At 46.7% G+C, this 20,236-nt stretch overlaps 2 protein-coding genes, 1 long non-coding RNA gene and 1 other non-coding gene across 6 annotated transcripts in view; 1 reads left to right on the top strand and 3 right to left on the bottom strand.

Moving 5' to 3' along the window:
• The first annotated feature begins 394 nt into the window (after positions 1 to 394).
• Positions 395 to 9,683, top strand: LOC123620825 (transcription factor CP2-like protein 1). Of its 3 annotated transcripts, none has more exons than XM_045526362.1 (15): positions 395 to 522; positions 1,015 to 1,166; positions 1,302 to 1,375; positions 2,082 to 2,187; positions 2,295 to 2,401; positions 5,312 to 5,464; positions 5,714 to 5,824; positions 6,277 to 6,365; positions 6,562 to 6,616; positions 6,887 to 6,980; positions 7,361 to 7,451; positions 7,897 to 7,979; positions 8,408 to 8,553; positions 8,711 to 8,762; positions 9,405 to 9,683. In XM_045526362.1, exons 1-15 carry the CDS (start codon positions 440 to 442, stop codon positions 9,488 to 9,490), a joined length of 1,482 nt encoding a protein of 493 aa, XP_045382318.1. In that variant the 5' UTR covers positions 395 to 439; the 3' UTR covers positions 9,491 to 9,683. The 3 variants fall into 3 exon arrangements, with proteins under 3 accessions (XP_045382318.1, XP_045382319.1, XP_045382317.1); XM_045526363.1 differs by having other exon boundaries at positions 9,367 to 9,494; XM_045526361.1 differs by having other exon boundaries at positions 8,408 to 8,762; positions 9,367 to 9,438.
• LOC123621349 lies at positions 3,083 to 3,189 on the bottom strand. Its single transcript, XR_006729084.1, has one exon. It is a non-coding gene; the product is annotated as a U6 spliceosomal RNA (small nuclear RNA).
• Positions 9,684 to 12,086: 2,403 nt separating the features above from the next.
• On the bottom strand, positions 12,087 to 17,299 carry LOC123620826. The gene is made up of 2 exons (XR_006728964.1): positions 16,599 to 17,299; positions 12,087 to 14,432 (listed from the first exon to the last, which is right to left on the bottom strand). It is a non-coding gene; the product is annotated as an uncharacterized LOC123620826 (long non-coding RNA).
• Positions 17,300 to 19,106: 1,807 nt separating this feature from the next.
• The window catches only part of FBXL20 (F-box and leucine rich repeat protein 20), an 82,572-nt gene continuing 81,442 nt past the window's right edge, over positions 19,107 to 20,236 (bottom strand). The window contains 1 exon segment of the mRNA XM_045526364.1: positions 19,107 to 20,084. Coding sequence (XP_045382320.1) covers positions 19,977 to 20,084 — 108 coding nt within the window. The 3' untranslated portion in view covers positions 19,107 to 19,976.

Genomic DNA, 20,236 nt, shown 5'->3' on the forward strand with positions numbered 1-20,236 from the left:
CTTGTCCTGTCCGTTAGAGTGGACAGGCTCCTCTCCCTCCAGGCTCAGGGGTCTCCAGGACTCTGCATGGCTGTGGATCTGGGGCCAGTCCTGAAGCCTGAGTGTACCCCTTGTTGTCCCTGGGCCTCTTGGGGACAAGTGCGGGACTGGATGTGCATCCTTGTGACTTTGTTTTGCTGTAACTCCATCTCCACTTCAAGTTAATAATTGGAGGGCAGCCCTGGGGACACCAGCTCTGATTCCCCCCAACTTGGGCTGCCCCAGCGGGTGCCAAGTTCCCTAGAGCCCTGGGAGCTCAGCCAATAGGAGGCCCCAGCGCTGCTCCACCCTCGCAGGGGCTCTTCTGTGTATAAAGGTGGAGGCACAGCTGGGAGGCCCAGCGGGTCCAGCCCAACCCTGCACTGAGCTGTCACACAGCTGGCCCAGCTCCTTTTCCAAAATGCTGTTTTGGCACAACCAGCCGGAGCACCTGTGGCCCAGTCCTGGGGAACAGTACCCAGGGCCCCCCAGCAGCCTGCTCAGGTAAGGGCCAGATGCCCCGGCCCCCAGGAAGGCCCTGGTCTAAAGTTGGGGCAGACATGGTAGAGCCATCTCGTTCAAGCCGAGGGGAACAGGGTTCCTGCTCTTGGGCTCCTTTGGAAGCAGGGAAGTGGTCAACTTGCACCTGGAGTTTAGTGGGTCCTGGGCATCTCAAAACACCCTGATCACCCACCCACACAGGATATATTTGTTGGGCATTCACTAGGTATCAGGCAGGCCCTGTGGTTGCAAAGACAAGTGATTGATGGCAGCCGTTGAGTGGAGCAGCCACAAATTTGGGATTAGCACTTTAAGGGAGGTCTCCCCGAGGCCAGAGGAGCTGAATGGGGGTCCCTAAGGTCCCGGCTGCTGCTGGGGTGCCTGCGTCAGGAAACTGTAGGTTCCCTGGAGGGAGGGTCTGGCACAGAGTCTAAGCCCCGTAGGGGATGGCATGGACAGGGCCGGAAGCCAGCACTGCCCTCCTCTCCCTGGCAGGGAGCCCCTGCCCTTGCCCTACTTGAAGCAGGAGGAGCTGCCCGACATCCCCAGCGCGGAGCCACCCTGCCCCGTGTTCCAGTACGTGCTCTGTGCGGCCACCTCGCCAGCCGTGAAGCAGCAGGAGGAGACCCTCACCTACCTGAACCAGGGTACGCTGGGCCCGGGAAAGGGGAGGAGCAGAGTGGGCAGCAGGCTCCGAAAGCTGGGCCCAGGGTGGGCTGGAGGGGGCAGGTGCCCCTCTGCCCTCCGAGTGCGGCTCACACATCCCCTTAAATCTCTGCCAGGCCAGTCATACGAAGTGCGGCTGCTCTGCAACCCCAAGCTGGGTGATGCCACTCAGTGCCCCCGGCTGCTGAAAGTAGGTACACCCCCTCCCTAGAACTGGCAAAGGCTGGGCGTGACTGTCCCTCTGGGCAGGAAGGCAATGTCCTCACTGTGATGTCATTGTCAAGTAGAACCCTCTCAAGTCCCAGCACTTCATCTGACCCTCACAACAGCTCAGGGCCGGGCAGGAGTTGTTGAGGAAACAGGCACAGAGAGATTAAGTATTTTCTCAGGCACACAGAGCCAGCAAGTAGCAGAACTGAGATTTAGAAATACATTCATACAGTGTCATTCACACACATGACCTTTTCTCAAAAACTCATCTATTTAGCCCCCATCTATGCCAGGAAATGTTCCACGAGCTAGGGATGAGCAGTGAAGAGACAGTTTCCTTCCTTGGCAGGCTTGCATTCTATACGACAAACAAGTAATTACACGAATTATATGCAATTACAAATGGTGTCGTGCTGCAAAGAAAAGGGTAGAATGACTGAGAGTGGGAAGGCATCGACTCCCCCATTTTACAGATGAGGAAACTGAGGGTCAGGGACTGTCCATGACTTCCTCAGTATCACAGTGTGAGTGGTAGATGGGCATTTGAACACAGATCTAGTGATTCTAGGTCCTAACGCCTCCTGGGCATGGGAAGCAAGTGGGGTAGAGTGTGGGAAAGCTGGTCTACACAGGCATGAAGCCCTGGCACCCTCTGACCTGCATGTCACACCCTCCTGTGACCGCAGAGCGTGGTGCGAGTGGTGTTCCACGATCGGCGCCTGCAGTACATGGAGCAGCAGCAGCTGGACGGGTGGAGGTGGAGCCGGCCTGGGGACCGCATCCTGGACATCGGTGAGTAGGAAGGGACCAGGGACTCTTCAAGTCACTTTCTGGCTCGGAAGTCCTTGTGGACTGGGAGGGCTGAGCCTTGCTCCCTGCTTGCCACCCTGCACCTGTAGATGTACCACTGTCTGTGGGCGTGATAGAACCCCAAGTGCTGCCCTCACAACTCAACACAGTGGAGTTTCACTGGGACCCGACCAAGAAGACGTCCCTCTTCCTACAGGTGAACCTGGAGCTGGCACTGGGAGGAGGCGGGAGGTCAGCTGGGAGGTCAAATGGGGGTGGCAGCAGTGTAGGTGGGAAAGGAAGGTGAGCTTGAGCAGGGGTGAGGGGACAATAAGAATGAAGCTCTGCCAGAAAGCACCTTGAAGGAAAACTACAGATAAATATTTATTGAATCTCAACATAGCGAAGGACTTGTTAAACATTAAAGTGATGGAAGAAACTATAAAACTCAGGACAAAATTTGGCTTCATAAAAAGTAGTGGTCTGAAATAAATAGGCAAAATTAAAAAGAGACATCAAAACAGAAAATATTTGCCACATATGATATACAATGTATTATATCCTTAATATATAAAGAGTTCTTATAAATCAATAAGAAAAATAGATCAAAGATCAATAGAAAATTTGGCAAAGGATATGAGCAGATAATTTATATATAAGGACTCAAATTGCAATAAATATAGACAGTTCAAAGCCAGTCAGAGAAATGCTAGTTAAGATTCCATATATATATATATATATATATAACTGGCAGAGATTTTTTTAAAAAGCTATTATTGGTAAAGTTTGAGGAAATAGACATCCTTACATCCTGAGAACACAAACTGATGCAACCATTCTGTAGATAGGATGCCATTTGGGTAAAATTGATTAAATTTAATGTTCATACTCTTTTTAAAAAAATATGGGACACTTCATGAGTCTGCAGGTCATCTTTGTGTGGGAGCCACGCTAATCTTTTCTGTATCTTTCCAGTTTTAGTATACGTACTGCCAAAGTAAGCACCAATGTTCACTTCCTTTCTTTCCTTCCTTCTTTTTTTTTTTTTTTAACAAAATAGGAATCAAAATTTATTTATTTATTTATTCCTTTATTTCCTAATGGATCAGGAACAAAGAATCAAAATTGAAATTCAAATTTGTAGTCTACATTTTTGTAACTTATAAGAAAGAAGCTTCCCTTGTCATTAAATATTTTTCAGAGACATTATTTTAATGATTACAAAATTTTCATTGTATGTATGCCAGTACTATAACTTATTTAAAAGCCAATCCTCTTTTTCTTTCTTTTTTTTTTTTTTTTGAGACAGAGTCTCCCTCTGTTGCCGGGCTAGAGTGCCATGGCGTCAGCCTAGCTGACAGCAACCTCAAACTCCCGGGCTCAAGGGATCCTCCTGCTTCAGCCTCCTGAGTAGCTGGGGCTACAGGCATCCACCACCAAGCCTGACTAATTTTTCTATTTTTAGTAGAGACGGGGTCTCGCTCTTGCTCAGGCTGGTCTCGAACTCCTGAGCTCAAGTGATCCTCCCACCTCAACCTCCCACAGTTCTAGGATTACAGGTGTGAGCCACCGTGCCCAGCCAAGTCAATCCTTTTCTGTTGGATATTTTGATTATTTAAAATCTTTTAATTTAAAAAAAAATGCTGCTACCATGAACAGCTGGTAAATGTATCTTTGTGTACTTACCAAAACCGCTATAGGATATAATTATTGAAATGGAATTGCTGGGTAAAAGATGAACATTTTTTTTCTTTGCACAGAGAAGATAGGAAGAAACAATACTTGAATGTAACAGCAGCTGTCTCTGAGAGGCGGAGGGATGGCAGCTGCCTGCATTCTTCTTTATACTTTTTCAGTGTTCTCCACACTTTCTACGTGAAATACATTTCCCTTTATCCTTGAACAACACTTGTCACCATTTTTTTCGGTGTTCTAAGCATCTAGACTAGGAGTTAGGCAGACGTGACACAATTCTACTTTGTCCCCAGCACAGACCCTGCCTAGATCCCATACTTTCTGTGAACCTTAGTTTCCTTACTGCAAAGTTAGACCTTCTAGCTTTTGTTCACGGAAGTGTGGTAGGGCTATCACGGGCGTGAATAGAGGGAGATGCTGCTTGCCCTTAGAATCCTGGTGCCAGGCAGAACACAGGGCTGCAGGCTGTGTGGGGTAGTAGGCTAGGAAGGCTTCCTGGAGTAGATTGCCAGATTTAGCAAATAAAATACAGGATGTTCAGTTAAATTTGAATTTTAAATAAATCATTTTTTAGTGTAAATATGCCCCATGCAGTACTTGGCTCAGATGGAAGCAGGGAGAGGTTTCTGGGTAGAGACCTCTAGCAGACTACGCTGGTGTGTTGGGGTCATGACTAGGGTGGCCCAGGCGGGCCAGTGGGTTCCCTGATGGTGAGAAGAGTGGCCACTCACCAAGGCTTGACTCGACTCTTTAAGGTACTTCAATGCCTGGGTTAGGAACTTGGCTTCTTATACCACAACCACGGGGAACCACTGAAGGATTTAAAATAAGGGAAAGAACCTACTAAAGTGATGCTTTAACAATAGACACTGTTCTGGTGGGGCGCAGTGGCCCACGCCTGTAATCCTAGCACTCTGGGAGCCCGAGGCGGGAGGATCATTTGAGCTCAAGAGTTCGAGACCAGCCTGAGCAAGAGTGAGACCCCGTCTCTACTAAAAAAAAAATATAGAAAGAGATTAGCTCGACAACTAAAAATATATATATAAAAAACAAATTAGCCGGGCATGGTGGTGCATCCCTGTAGTCCCAGCTACCCGGGAGGCTGAGGCAGGAGGATTGCTTGAGCCCAGGAGTTTGAGGTTGCTGTGAGCTAGGCTGACGCCACGGCACTCTAGCCAGGGCAACAGAGCAAGACTCTGTCTCAAAACAAACAAACAAACAAAAAAACCCAAAAACAAAACAATAGACACTGTTCTTACTTCCATCTCTTGGCTCTTTAAAAAAAAAAAAAGAATAGACACTGGGGATGGAAACTTGTGGTAAGTGGCTGACTGGCGACAGGCAGGTAACTAACAGGTTTTAGGTGGTCTCCTTTGAATGTGGGTGGGGCCTGGAGTCACCCTACTTTCTCGTGGCTTCTTCTCTACTCCAGATTCACTGCATCAGCACTGAGTTCACGCCTCGGAAGAAAGGTGGAGAGAAAGGTGTCCCTTTTCGCCTCCAGATCGACACCTTCAAGCCCAGTGACAAGGGGCTTCTGCCAGAGCACCTGCATTCGGCTGGCTGCCTCATCAAGGTGTTCAAGGTACAGGCAGCTCTGGGGCCCCTTTCTCCTCCCCTGCAGGGCTGTCACCCGCCTGGCCGGCTGTGTGGGTTCTGGCCCTGCTTTGCCGGGGACCCTCAGCCTGCCGTGCCCCGTCTCGGACTGTTTCCTTTTCCGTACACGGAGAGACGGGGCTTGATCTCCTTCTCCGAGCCCACCCAACAGAGCCCGCTAAAGGGAGGTGGGCAGGTACAGAAGGGGCCTCTGGGCTTTCTTGTCACTCCCCTGTAGCCTAAAGGAGCTGACCGGAAACTGAAGACTGACCGGGAGAAGATCGAGAAACAGCCCCTGCATGAGAGAGACAAGTATCAGACCCCCCGTGCGAGCACGGTCTTCCTGGAGGTGTGTGTTGGGGTGGCAAGAGCAGGAGCGGGGATTTGGAGAGAAGAACCCCCGTGTAAAGATGGGGAAACTGAGGCTGCAAGGGCCGTGACTGCTCCAGGATTATCGCAGCCCCCCCCCCCCCCTGGTGATTTCTGCTTCCGCAGAGGACACCCGCTGCCCTGGCTGTTGTTGGAGGCTCCTGGGAGCTGACACCTTCCAGGCAGCCTCTCTCGTGTCCTGCCATCGCCACCCCCTCCCTGTGCGCAACGCTCCCTGTGCCTCCCCACCTCTTCCAGGGGCCTTCCCCAACTCTCCAGGCCTGCGGCTACTTTGCTCGCATCCTTTGTGTTGAAACTCAGTGTACTGGTCAGAGCCAAGGCAGGCCCCTTGTCCGCTCTGAGCACGGGTGGAGGGAGGCGAGCACACGGCCGCCACCGCCCTTGGGACACCGGCTGTCCATCTGCCCACAGCGCTCGCCGTGGCCGGAGCCGCCCCGGCGGCCTCTCAGCCCCACTGCTGCGACCTCCCCTAACTCCTGCAAGCTCCTGGCCCCGGAGAGGTGAGGCGGGCCGCGCACCTCCTATCGGCCCCTTCGGGAAAGGGGCAGGGCTGAGGGTGCGCCTGAGGTTCGAAGGGAACGTCTGGGGTGAGCACCCGGCGGCTCTGATCCTGGGGCAGATCTGGGGACAGGGTGGGTGGGGAGGGAGAGCTTGCACGGCTCCGCAGGGTCCCTGCACCTCTGCTCCTCCTCACAGGCTCTGTTCCTCGCCGCCATTCGCTTTGGACACCTTGGGGTGTAGCCCAGCTGAGGTGAGTCTCCCCCTTCCGACTCCCCAACCGCTGTGCCAAAAGCTGCTCAGCGGCTTCATCTCGCTGCTCCAGGATTATCCAGAATAGGGTGGTCCTGCCCCCTGGTGGCCAGATGTGGTATGGCCGCAGACTGTAACGTACAGACAGGCCTGCGCAGGAGCCTCCCCTTCTCAGACTTGGAACCCCCCAAGGGAGGGGCTGTTTCCATTCTCCCTTGTTACCAGGTCATGGGTCCAGGGCGTTACCTGGACCGCTCCCTTTCTGCCTCAGGACCTGAACCCTGGAGCCTCCATCTCCGAGACGCAGCAGTGGCTGCATCAGCACCGGTTCTCCAGCTACTGCCGGGTGCTGGCCAACTTCACTGGTGAGGCTGGCACCTGGCAGGGGCCAGCCCTGTATGGGACTGAGGGTGGGACACTCAGGCAGGAAACCTGTCTGTCTTGGCTTGTTCTGTGCCCTTTAACATTTATTAAGGACTAAGAGTTACTGGCACTGTTCTAACCTCTCTTTTTATGTATTATCCCATATGATTTATATACAACCCCCCCCAGGACAAGGTCCAGAGAGGTTAAATAACTTGCCCAAGGACACACAGCTAGCAAGTGGCAGAACTGGGATTTGAAACCAAGTCTGACCTCTACGTCTGGGCATACTAGGGCTATTTGTAGACTAATAGACTGTCCCTTGCCTCCCACCCTTCATCCCAGGCCTCTTCCCCCAATCTGGCCCTGTCTGACTCCGCAGGCACCGATCTGCGGAAGCTTACCCGCCAGGACCTTATCCAGATCTGTGGGGCTGCCGACGGGATCCGCCTTTTCAATACTCTTAGAGCCAGGTGCTGGGCACTGCCAACCAAGGTCCCCTTCCCACTGTAGTGGCCCTTACCGACTTAGCTAGCAGATGTGTTTCATGGAATGTTCAAGCCAGAAGGCACCTTAAAGACCACCTGGTCCTACTCCCTCTTTTTAAAGACCCAAGGACAGTGATGAGCCCAAGGTCACAGAGCAAAGCTAGCAAGGCTGGGCTGAAAAGTTAGCCTCCTGTGACCTCCTTCCTGTGGACACTCCACCTGCATTGCTCAACTTCTGGGAACAGAGATGGGTTTTTCTCATTTTTTCTCCCTCAGGGTCCAGCATCCCTTAAGTGCCCAATAATTGCTTAGTGACCTCCCTTCCTAGAGACCTGAGAGGAGGCAGGGGTCTCTCCTAGGGATGGAGGCTAAAAGTGGGAGCTGTTAGTTCAGGCATGAAGGGCTGATACATAGACTTTTTCTGGCCCAGGCCCATCCGTCACCGGCTGACTTTATATGTGGCTCAGGAGGCCTCTAGGCAAGAGAACGAGGTTCCTGAGAACTCCGACTCAGGTGAGGTTCTGGCCTCTCTCCAAAAGACAAGAAATTCACGTGTGGCTGCATGAAACCTCTTCTGGTCTGGGGGAGAGGGTGATGCCCCACCATTCCTGGGACCCAGGATGCCCTCCTTGGCATTCCCCTGCCTTCCACGACCAGATTAGTCCTCTCTCTTTCCAGAATTCCTCCTTGGGTTCATCCCGCCATGTTCGACTCCCCCACCCTGACTGATTTTGCTATTCCCTGAGTATGCGGGATTTGAACATTATAATCTTGTACTTGGGTTTCAGTCATTCCTATGTGGGTGTCCTATCTTTAAACTGGGGGATCCCCTCAGAGGCCTCCCCAAAGGTGAGGGATGAAAGGTGGAGTAGATTTATAAGCTTTTTCCCTTCTTTATTTCTCCTCCCCGACCCCTCCCTCTGTGCTGCCCACTCCCCCAGGATTTTACCAAGAGATCTCTCTGGATGAACTCAGTGCTGTAGAGCTGATGGGGAAACTGGCTGAGCTACTGGCCCTCCCAGCCAATCAGATCCACCGTCTTTTTCACCAAGGCCCTGGGGGCATCCTCATTCTCCTCAGCGACCAGGTAAAATGCTGTCCCCTGCCACAAGTCCCAGAGGAGGCCTTGATCACTCTTTCACCTCAGAGCCAGCTTTCTTTTCCCATCCAGGTTCCTTTTCCACGTCACGGCTTATTCTGTCTGGCTCTAAGAACGAACTGTCTTCATGACTTCTCCCTTACAGGTGGTCCAGAATCTTAAGGATGAGTCACACTTTGTGGCCATGGTGAAGAAAGGTAGGGACTTTGGCGTGAGAGAAGTATGTCTGGCTGGCCCTAGAAAGGGTGATGAGACTGTCTAGAGTATTTTGTCTCCTAGGAGAGACTGAAAGGTTCTTTGAAGGTTTGTGTGTGTGCTGGGGAGGCTGTGTCCCAATCAACAGGGAAACATCTGCTGAAGGCCAGCTTTGTCTCAAAGGGAGATGACTTCACATAGATCAAGGCTATTTATTGCTTAGGAAAAATATGACTGAATAAATGCATTCTCATGAAGGAAAAGTATACTCCAGTTTCTGTTGTCAGGAAGTTTATTAGAGAAGGTAAGGCTCCCACCTTTCTCCCCCATCCCCCAATCTTACAAGGCAGAAGGGCAGGTGCTTGCCGGATATCACCCGGTATAGAGCACCTCTGAGCGGTCTGCTGTGGTCTGGTTATTTAGATGCCCGCCTTTCTACCCCACTGCCATGCCAGAGCTGGTCAGCCTGGTATACAGTTCACAGGCTAGCAAGAGGTGGATTTGAAGTAGGGTTGGAAGAATACTCGGGTGTGGCACATGCACTGCAGGCAGCTTGGAGGTTGGGGACCTGCCTCATCCCAGTGGTGCCCTTTTGACTGCTTTCAGTGCAGAACCCAGATGGCTACTACTTGGTCCTGACCTAGGCCCAGTGGAGCTCCACTACAGAGACAGACTGACGCCAGCCTGGTTCTCCTTGTTCATCACAAGCCTTATTAAAACCCTCTGCTGACTGAGGCGGAACTGTATTGTTGTCTTACCCCAGGGGAGGAGGCCAGTAACTCTCAACCTCACTCTTCTTTCTGCTTAGCAGCGATGGTTGCTGGAATCCTGGACACAGCCTCCCTTGCCCACTCTTCTGAGCAGGCCAAGCTTATAAGGCAAAAAACTGGCAATATGGATACGGAGCTTTTACCATAAGCAGTGCTGGATGTTGAACACTATAAGTGTGTTAAAATTTCATTTTAAAATTAAAAAAATAATAAAAATTAAAAAATCAACTGGGTGTAGAATGGTAGAAAATTACTTATCCCTTTTTAAAAAGTTTTAAAAGTTAATTTAAAAAGGTATGTATATATAGTGTGTTGTTTAATGCCTATTCAATTTTCTTGGCTTAACGATCCCCCGGAGCAAATGCCCTCTGCTTAAACTATAAACTAGGACAAGGGATGGGGTCTAAAACAATATAATAAATCTCGCTGGATTTTTTTTTTCCCAGTTAGTTTTGGCAAAAACTAATTACTAAAGCCTCCAAAAGACCATACAATATTCAAATCACTGTGCCTATTTAAAACTCCAGTTCCAGAGATTTGAGAAATACTGTAGCTATTCTCTAGCATTGAAGCTAGGGGTTTTGTAAATTTAAAAGTGCAGATGGGCCGGGCGCGGTGGCTCACGCCTGTAATCCTAGCTCTGGGAGGCTGAGGCGGGTGGATCGCTCGAGGTCAGGAGTTCGAGGCCAGCCTGAGCAAGAGTGAGACCCCGTCTCTACTAAAAATAGAAAGAAATTATCTGGCCAACTAAAAACATATATACAAAAAAAAATTAGCCGGGCATGGTGGCTCATGCCTGTAGTCCCAGCTACTCGGGAGGCTGAGGCAGTAGGATCGCTTAAGCCCAGGAGTCTGAGGTTGCTGTGAGCTAGGCTGATGCCACGGCACTCACTCTAGCCCGGGCAACAAAGTGAGACTCTGTCTCAAAAAAAAAAAAAAAAAAAAAAAAAAGTGCAGATGAATTTATTAATCTTTTATTCTTTTAGGTCTTAAATCTTTCTCTATATTAAGGTCATAAAATAATCCTGTTTTCTATGCCTATAGATATTTTAAAAAGTTTTGTTTTTCAGTTTAAGGTCAGTAATCCACCTGAAACTGTGGATTTCCCCCATGCCCCCTCCCTCAAAGTTTTATTATGAAAATCACCAAAAGCACAGAAATGTAAAAACTCATATGCATGAAGTAGAAGACAAGTCAAGGCGCCCTCTTAAAAATACTTGCATACTTACTTACTGATCATTTACCTCATTTATTATTTATCAATCTTTGGTCTTTTTTTTTTTTTTTTTTTTTGAGACAGAGTCTCGCTTTGTTGCCCAGGCTAGAGTGCGTGCCGTGGCATCAGTCTAGCTCACAGCAACCTCAAACTCCTGGGCTTAAGGGATCCTCCTGCCTCAGCCTCCCGGGTAGCTGGGACTACAGGCATGAGCCACCACGCCTGGCTAATTTTTTTCTATATGTATTTTAGTTGGCCAGATAATTTCTTTCTATTTTTTTAGTAGAGACAGGGTCTCGCTCTTGCTGAGAGCTGGTCTCGAACCCCTGACCTCGAGCGATCCACCTGCCTTGGCCTCCCAGAGTGCTAGGATTACAGGCGTGAGCCACCGCACCCGGCCATCACCTTTGGTCTTAAACGAGGTGGCATCTGGCTAAGGAGGGCAGGAAGGGTGAAGGCTCCAAATACTGGCTGAATTGGTTAACAATGGATGGGGGCAAAGAGAAGTCTGCTTTTCTATTTCAAAGACCTACAAAGTGCCTCCCTTACCAGTCCAGCATTCACTCATTTAATGGGGACAGCTGAGCAGACACTGCTTGCATCCCTGGGACTGTGTTTACCTTATGCAGGATAATGAAGGATTCCACAGGTCTACCCAAGCGTTTTTCTCGGCAGGGCAGGTAACACGAGAGTTAGATTTAGGTTGCCAGTTTGGCTCCACTGCTCATCTCTACCCAAAAGGATAGGGACCCTGTTGCATTTACCTTTGTGTATCTCAGTCCTGGAAGCCTTTAGCACAGACTAGATATGGAAACGTTGGTTGAAATGAAGGGAATAGCAGCGGCCAACATATGAGTGTTTACTATATGTCATCATCTCATTTAATCTTCCTTACTCCATCAAGTAGATACTGTTATCCCCATCTTACCAAGGAAGACAGAGAGGTCATGTGACTTCTGAGCTTGTGTGTTTAACCATTACACTGCTCCATCCTCACCCCTTCCTAGTCAAGGTAAGGACAATGCATGCTTCTGCACAGAGATAAGGGACTCAGGTTTTAGCCATAAAGTTAATTAAGGCAGCTCTGATTTATATTATGTCTTCTGTGTTTCTCGAGAATAAGTGGAGTTCAGGGTATTAAACGGTGGCTACTAAAAGTGTATCAAATAGGTTATTAAATGGATAAATAAATGAGTACTTAATAAAGGCTATTAAAAAAATGTAAGGATACCACAAGAAGTCCCTTCACTCAGCCTTAGGAGCCTTTGCAGTCGGAGGGTTCAAGGAAGTTAAGAATCACAGCTCCAAGTCAGGCTATTTCCACAGGAAAATGAAAAGTCTTCACAGCTTATTTCTTTTAATTACATCATAAAACAAAATTAGAACATACAGGAAACAATAATAGTTACATAACAATTTACTTTATATATTTATATATAAAAACATCTTTTTAGTCCAAAGATTTTAAAGCAAAAGAAATCCTCTACTGCCACCTTAGATTTTTATTTATTTTAAATAACCCTCCTCCCCCCATCCTGAAGTGCCAAAAGTATTGGGTGGAAACACAGTCACTTGGACAGCTAATGGAACCTGGTGTTAAGTCGCCATGTAGGGACTGTGTTGGCCCCAGAGATTGGCTAAGCATTTGGAGCAGGCCTGGTGGAGAAACAAGCAAGCAGCGGCTTCCACACACCGCAGCACTCCAGGCTAGGCCAAGTGGCTGGGATCACCCTCTGCCTCTTACCCCCTCAGGGAACGGGTGGGGGTGAGGGGTGCAGGGATGACACAGAGCCTGGTTTGAAGGTAAAAATTTCTCCAACAGCACCATTTACCCATCCATCTCTGTCCCCGAGCAGAGTCTTAACAGGCATGGGTGGTCCTCACAGTTCTCTGAGCTCTGCACAGGCCACATGATTCAGGTCTGTGCTCTCAGGGTCACTGGAAGGTGGGCAAAGGTGAGCAGAGCAGCTGGGAAATGCATGTGGCAGGTCACCTGGAAGCAATTCCTGGGAGGAAAAAGGAGGCGGCCAGAGTGCGAAAGATCTGAAGGCCAAGTCATAAAACAGGAATGGAGAAAAGCAAAATTAAGGCCTCTCTCCCTCTACAGTAACCCTTTGGGATGGGTAGTCACAGATACTCAGGGGTCAGCTCTGAGAGCTGCAGCATGGTGAGAAGGAACACAGGTAGCTTCTGATGAGCACGGTCCCACCAATCTTGTACATGTGCCAAAAGGCTCTAGGAGATAGAGGTTAGTGTGTAATTTGGAAGTGGGGTGAGGAGGGGATTAAGAGAAGAAATCACAAGCTCACCCCTTCCTGCACTTGTTAGAAATTAACAGTCATCAGAGAAGCACAGATAAGAAATTATTAAGGGAAGAAAAAACTGATGTAAACCCAGGAAAGTAGCAGCAAAGGTTTCACTTATTCAAGATCTATTATATAGCACTAGGAAAGAAAATCATTCATCTTTCAGGAGAAAGGTAATTAATCAAACCATGCCAGTTAGAGATTCTTTTTCAAGTTAAGATTTCTAAGACTTTAGGTTCTCATTCTCTAGTGCCATAAAATAAGAAAAAAAAAAAGAGTAGAATAATGACTTCAGGGGCTGAGAAGGTTTAGGTTAAGGTAAGAAACACATACATGTGTGTGAGCAGCAGTGTGGTACAAATTTGAATTAATAAGAGACAATGACAAGAGAAACAGTGGGGCAAAGTTTTCTATTTCCACCTGAACAAAAAAGACATCACTTCAAAGATTTCCCTGGGTTCCTGGGACCTGGCAGAAGAGAAAAGGTATGTGTCTGGATGTCTCTCTTCTCCCATCTCTTTCTAGGGTGAGGATTCTCACATGCTGCCCACCTGCTCTTGTCCTAGTACCCAAACCACACCCAGACACAGCTGGGAAGCACTGGGGGTTCTTCAGTGGTGCCAATACTCACCCATCTGGATGACTCTGGTTAAGTGTGTAGAAAGTGGAAGCCCTCTGTCAGTAAAAAGGGCATGGAGATCATCAGATGGAAAAGAGATTAAATGTACCCACCTGTGAGGCAGCTGTCACTACATATTCAGAACAGATGCTGCACATGAGACAAAGTACCCCAGTTCTAGAACCAATTCTCTACTTTGACCCCCATCTGCCATGTCCCCATGCCATTTCTTCAAAATAAGACACTAGAAAACATATAACATAGGAAGGGCCACTGATACAGTTTTCCTTGCTCATGGTTCTTGCTACAAGGGCAATAAACCCCCCTGGCTGAGGAAGCACTGAGACTCAGCATCTGCAAACTGAACTCTACAAGGACTTATTAAAAAAAAAAACATGTGGCAGAGATGGAAGAAGTGCATATGGACTTTCTCTTAACATCCCACATGGGAGCTAGTCCAACAAATTTTTTTTCTCCTGAAAATTAAGTGTAACTCTCTTGGGCTCCAAAGATTCATTCAAACTCAGCGGAGAGGTTATATACTTATTTTCCTAAGGATAAAAGTCTTTGGAGACACAGAACTGATGTTTCTAAGAATAAAAATAAATAAAACAGGTAGACCTGACTTGAGGGGGAAGCTGCAGAAGCCCTTCATGCAAAAAACTCACTTGCCTCACATGGTAGTTTCTGGCCGTAGAGAGTTGTCCTAAGTGAGAAGGCAAGGTTAGAGTAGCTGTTGCTTGAGTAGCCTATATTCTTTGCTGGAAAATCAAGATGTCAAGTTAGGGTGTTTTGATATATCAATTATAACCAAATTTTATTCCCAAATTACCTGGGTTAATAATACCCTACTGACAGGGTCTTAGATAGCTTTCTGTATCTTCTAATCAGATAATTAAGATTTATGATAAAAATAAAGATGAGGAAAGGCTAGGACTCCATATTTCCCCTTATCCTCCTACTGCTTTAGAATTCTTTGGTCCAAGATCATTGTAAGGGGAGAGAAGGTCTGCCTCAAGACCTCCAACCAAACATCCTACAATTCTCAAACAAGACTTGGCTAATTCACATTGCCTGGGGGTTTGAGGCGGTTAAAGACCCTAGAATTGGTAGGCAGATAGAAGCAGCAATCTTCTTGTAAAATGTTCCAGAGCTCAGAGCATACTACTGAAAGAGTCTGTTCAGCCAGAAAACACAACAGGGATAGAAACCTACCCTTACTTAAATCATGCACATAAGGAGAGAAAAGGCAGAATAAAGCAATGTCCTTTAAACCACTCCTTTCATTGCTGACAACTGGCATGAGCAGTCTGTGACTTTCAGCACAATAAATGGCCAAGGGTCAACCATGATCTTTGAGTGTTCTTCTCCCCAAAACACAGTCGCCTAAGAATACACTGCCCACACAGGCAGGCTGGAATGGAAAGCACTCTCTTCTTTCCAGTGACTCTTTCACACTGCCTAACAACTTCAAGCCAAGACAGCTTCTATCACATACCTTGTTTAGTCCCCCATGGCACTCATGGGCTATCAAGCCAGGAACAGTGCATTTTACAAGACAATTACAAGAAATAAGGGGGAGGAGGGATTGTGTGAAAACCTACCTAATGAGTACAATGAACACTATCTGGGTGATGGGGACACTTACAGCCCTGACTCAAGCATTACAAAAGCCATCCATGTAACCAAAAACATTTGTACCCCTGTATTATTTTGAAATTTTTTTTAAAAAAGAGGAAATAAAAGAACTTGGCTACTCTGAAGCATCATGGCTATACTGAACTATTCAAATAGCCTAGAAAGCCGAAAATAAAGCATCATAAAATTATTTACCAGGTTTCCCTCTAAAATGTCTGATACAAGGGATATGTGAAATTTATGCCTTATATGTCTGCTAAACCAACTTAATGGATATGGAAATCAGACTGGAAATTTACAAAAATGATTTGAGGAAAACTTTTACATCCAGTAAAGAGCAGAACACGAGGAGAAAACATTTTTTACATAAAGTACAATGTGCTTTCATATTCCAAATATTGGAAAAAGCTGAAGCCAGATCCCCTATTCCTCATATCCAACAGATTGATTTTAAACTCAATTCACATCCAGTAAGCAAATATCAAAGACCACCCAGTGAAAAATGGCTGAGGCCACCTGACAGTTACTGAATATAAGGCTGCCCATGATAGCCCCTGCATCAGGACAAGGATTAAAAGCAGCAGCTAGACTGGAGACATTTGAGACTAAATCAGCAGCATTGCTGGTGATGAGATGGAGGCTTTAAATAGAGGGGAAGGATGGATCTGGGAAGGAAATGGTAGACATCAGTGCAAAAAAAAAAAAAAGGAGCTAGAATCACTCCAGTGGGGCTGATGTAGGAGATGTAGAAGACATTGATGTAGCAAATAATGCTGGAAAATGTACGGGATGAGACTAGGGGGAAAGGCTGCTTAGAAAAAGAGATGATCTGGATGTTCAAGACCTTTCTCTAGGCCAGGCCCAGTGGCTCGTGCCTGTAATCCCAGCACTTTGGGAGGCTGAGGGGGGAGGATCACTTGAGAACAGGAGTTTGAGTGAGCTATGATTTGTACCACCGTAATGCAGCCTGGGTGACAGAGCAAGAAAGAACTTTCTCTAGAGACACAACAATAATTCCTCCCCCTGGCCCAACTGCAGGTTTATAGCATTAGCTTTGAAGTACCTTCTTACTTATTCCAAATCTCTTCTCTCTGTTCACTCCGTATTTTTTCATTACAAAAGGCATATTCTGAGTGGCTAATGAGTTAGACAACTGGACCAATAAGCTTTTCCTAGGGAGAATTTTTTCCTATGTTGAGCGTTATGGAATTTTCAAAAGTATTCTGGATGTTGAGACAGGAAGCATTATGTTCAGACAGCAGGATCCTTAACACCTGACCAAAACTTACCATGTTCTGCGTTCTCAATGTCCTAGCATATTCCTCAGCTGGCATAGGCTGCAAATCAGCATTAAAAACGTATTTCTTTCCAAGCTTGATGGTCCTGAAGTTTTCTTGAGAAAGGAACAAGGCTCCTGCCTGACCACATACAAGCCAGTGCTGCACACTCCAGGTCTTTGTTCTCTCTCACTTGACTCTGTTCATGGCCCAGACAGGCTGGAGTTTGCCTTAAGAGCAGGGATCGTGAGCCCCAAGTCCACACGGACCTGCATGTGGGTGCACCCTTTGTGTAGAGAAACATGGCATTTCCAAGATCTTCAAGAACTGGTGAATAGGGTCTTTTAAACTTATCATTTCTTTTAAGTAAAGAAGTACCTTAATGGCCTCAACTTGGGCAATCCAAATCCATATTCACTAATCAATCCAGCTTTTATGGTAAATTTGTTCAAGCACTAAAAGAAAAAAAAAAACAAAACAAACTTATACTGTAGAGCAGATGGCCCCTAAATATGTTTCTCTTCTAGTTCTACTTGAATGAGTGACCTAGGCATCTGAATATTATCAACTACATCTGGAAGTGCATGTACATGCATGTGTGTATTTGTATGTGTGGGGTATATGGCCAGGAGAGTGAGTCTCACTTTAAAAAATATGTATTCCTAGGGGGGAGAGGAGGTAAGGGCAATATACGTAACCTAAACTTTTATACCCCCAAAATATGCTGAAATAAAATAAAAAAAACCCAAAAATATATATATTCCTTATAAGGTAATTTAAAAATGGACATGGAACTATGATTCACAAAAACAAAACAAAAAAATAAGGTAATTTAAAAAGAGGGTAAGGGGAAAAAGGAATGAAAAAAAACTGAGCTTTCAAAGGGGCATAATATAATAGGATTTAAAACAAATTTAATATGCTAAATAATGAATGGTAGTACAGACTTCTAGGACCCTTTCATCCGATTGCCTTCTAAATCAGTGGAGAAATAAATCAGACTTTATTCTTACTTATGCTGGTAAAACCAGCAACTATAGCATTAAAACCAGCCTTTTAAGCTAGACATGGTGGCATATGTCTTTAGTCCCAGCTACTTGGGAGGCTGAGGCAAGAGGATCACTTAAGTCCAGGAGTTTGAGGCCAGCCTGGGCAACATAGTGAGACTCTGTCTCTTAAAACATAAAAGTAAAACAAAATAAGCCTTTTAACAGTATGGATCATATAGAACTGTGGTCCCCAACCCCCAGGCCATGGCCTGTTAGGGACTGGGCCTCAGAACTCCACTGCCCCTCCTCCGCCCCACTCCATGTAAGATATGGAAAAATTGTCTTACATGAAACTTAGGAACGGGGGTGGGGTGTGTGTGCCGCTCAACAGGAGGTGAACGGCGGGTGAGCCAGCAAAGCTTCATCTGTATTTACAGACTTACAGCTGCTCCCCATCACTTGTATCACTGCCTGAGCTCTGCCTCCCCGCCCTGGTCCGTGGAAAAATTGTTCATGAAACCGATCCCTGGTACCAAAAAGGTTGGGGGCTGCTGATATAGAAGATGCTCTAATATCATGGTGGATTCACATTTATGTACTAAAAGACCAAAAATAAAAATCACCCTATGAAAAAAATCACATTAGGTTTCTAATCTTGGGGTTTAAGAAATCTACTTCATGTGCTTGAGAAACTCATTTTATTTTCCTCATCCTCTATGATTTTCTTGGGTGCGGGGTGTGTGTGTGTGTGTGTGTGTGTGTGTGTGTGTGTGTGCTTCTTCTTGGACTCTGAGTCCTAGGTACTGGACCCCTCCTCTCAGTTCTGGTGCCCAAGTTCCCAGGCTGGGCAGAGATACCCCTACTTCCTCTCAATGTTCCTTTTTGGTTGCCCCAAATCCTTCACTTGGCTACTCTTGTATTTCATTTAGGGCAAGTATGGAGCAGCAGACGGTGATGCTTGACAGGTTCTAAAAAAGTTCTGGTCCTTCAAGGCACCAGTATTAGGTACAATACCATTAACACTGACACAGCTGACCAGCTATTATAGGGCCATTCCTCTATCCCTGATAGGCTGAAATGGGGGAAAACAAGAGCAATCGACTGGCTGGACCGCACAGCTCCCACAGCAGCATTCCTGCTAAAGCAAAACCACCTCACAGACACAGGTCAGAGATGCCACTGATCAATCCTAGATTTCAGTGAACATACGATAATGCTCACCAATAACGTCTTAACTTGGGTAGTAGGGACTCTCAGGCCCAGTTTTTGGATTTGCCATTCCACTTTTTCCTACTGATGCACTTCTCTCTTTCCTGATTAAGTTGGTGGAGCCTGACAGAAGGAAAAATGTGCAGGGGGAATACTGGGCACATCATGTGAATTATCATATGTCACAAGATGTAACAGAAAACAAAAGGCAAAGTTTGTTTTCATCAAAATAGTTTTAGCTCAATTTCCTCTCATAACTTTTCTTGATTTTGTTATCGTTTCCTTTCAGATTGGCAAAGATTCAGGCAGGGTCCCCTAATGGTAAAATTTAGAATTAAAAAAATATTTATTGATAATGTCTTTTATAAATGTTTGGTAACCCCAACTAATCATCCAAAATGCAAACTGTAAACACAACAGCAAAAGAGTAACAACTGAGTGTGAATAGGCAGATTATGAACAGGTGACAGACTGAGCAAGAGTGTGGGAGGGAGCAACAGAGAATGGAAGACAGGTGCACATGTGTGCTACAGACAGTGACAATTTAAGTGAATAAGTAATCACATCTGGACCACAGCGATTTCAATGCAACCATTTAGGAAACCTCTGGGCCAAATACTAAAACACAAGAGGAATGGATGAGCCTTCTTTGTGAGCATGCTCAGCATGTTGGCATGGAAACAAGGAAGCACAGAAGCTCTGTAGTCACAATAGATGGCTACCATTTTTAGGATACAAAGAAATTTTCCTTCTGGTCCCTGGATACATCATATATAGTTTTTCCATGCTTTTCTTGACCCTGGAGGACTGCAGTTACTGTACCAAAATCCTCAAAGAAACCCTCTGACAAAACAAAGAAACCACAGTAGCAGTTAACACTGGGTTTGCTGGAATGCCCCCTCCCTCCACCTTGGCCTGTGATTTTCTTCTGGGCACCTCCAACAGGAATGGTTAAGTTTTACCAATCCACTTGATAAAGCCAGCATGAACGTCAATCTCATGGTCACAAAATGTGAGTGGATGGGGATGAGGGTGTGTACGTGTATGTATGTGTGGCTCTGGGGATCCAGACACTGCCCTCACTTTGTAACCCTTGCCCAGAACACTGGGGTCGCTTCCACTGGAGAGATTCCACGGTAACTCTAGAAGTGTCATTAAATACTCAGTTCGCCAAGGTTGACCACCTCCATTGTCATAGGATGATGCAGCATCTGCAGAAGCGCTGTCTGCTGCCCCCTACTGATGGGGGTGGAGTGACAGGTGCGAAGTAGGCGTGGACTTTAATATTGGGTAAATGGGTCTGAAACAAGACAGAGACATAACTGAGAGAGGGAATAAACAGAAAGTACAATGTTGCTTCTCAGAAAAACCACCAAGGGGATGAATAAACCTGAAACCAGGGAGGAGGATAAGCACTGCTCAGGATGCTGGGAGGACTGGGTTTTACTCTGT

The sequence above is a fragment of the Lemur catta genome, chromosome 15 (assembly GCF_020740605.2).
Source record: "Lemur catta isolate mLemCat1 chromosome 15, mLemCat1.pri, whole genome shotgun sequence".
Lineage (NCBI taxonomy): Eukaryota > Metazoa > Chordata > Mammalia > Primates > Lemuridae > Lemur > Lemur catta.

What these genes read in the sequence shown, in the direction of transcription:
- LOC123620825 (XM_045526361.1), top strand. Translation starts at nt 440, where the DNA reads ATGCTGTTTTGGCACAACCAGCCGGAGCACCTGTGGCCCAGTCCTGGG. An exon ending in GGACCGCATCCTGGACATCG is followed by an intron (nt 2,188 to 2,294) that starts GTGAGTAGGAAG and finishes CTGCACCTGTAG; the next exon opens with ATGTACCACTGTCTGTGGGC. An exon ending in TTCAATACTCTTAGAGCCAG is followed by an intron (nt 7,452 to 7,896) that starts GTGCTGGGCACT and finishes TTTCTGGCCCAG; the next exon opens with GCCCATCCGTCACCGGCTGA.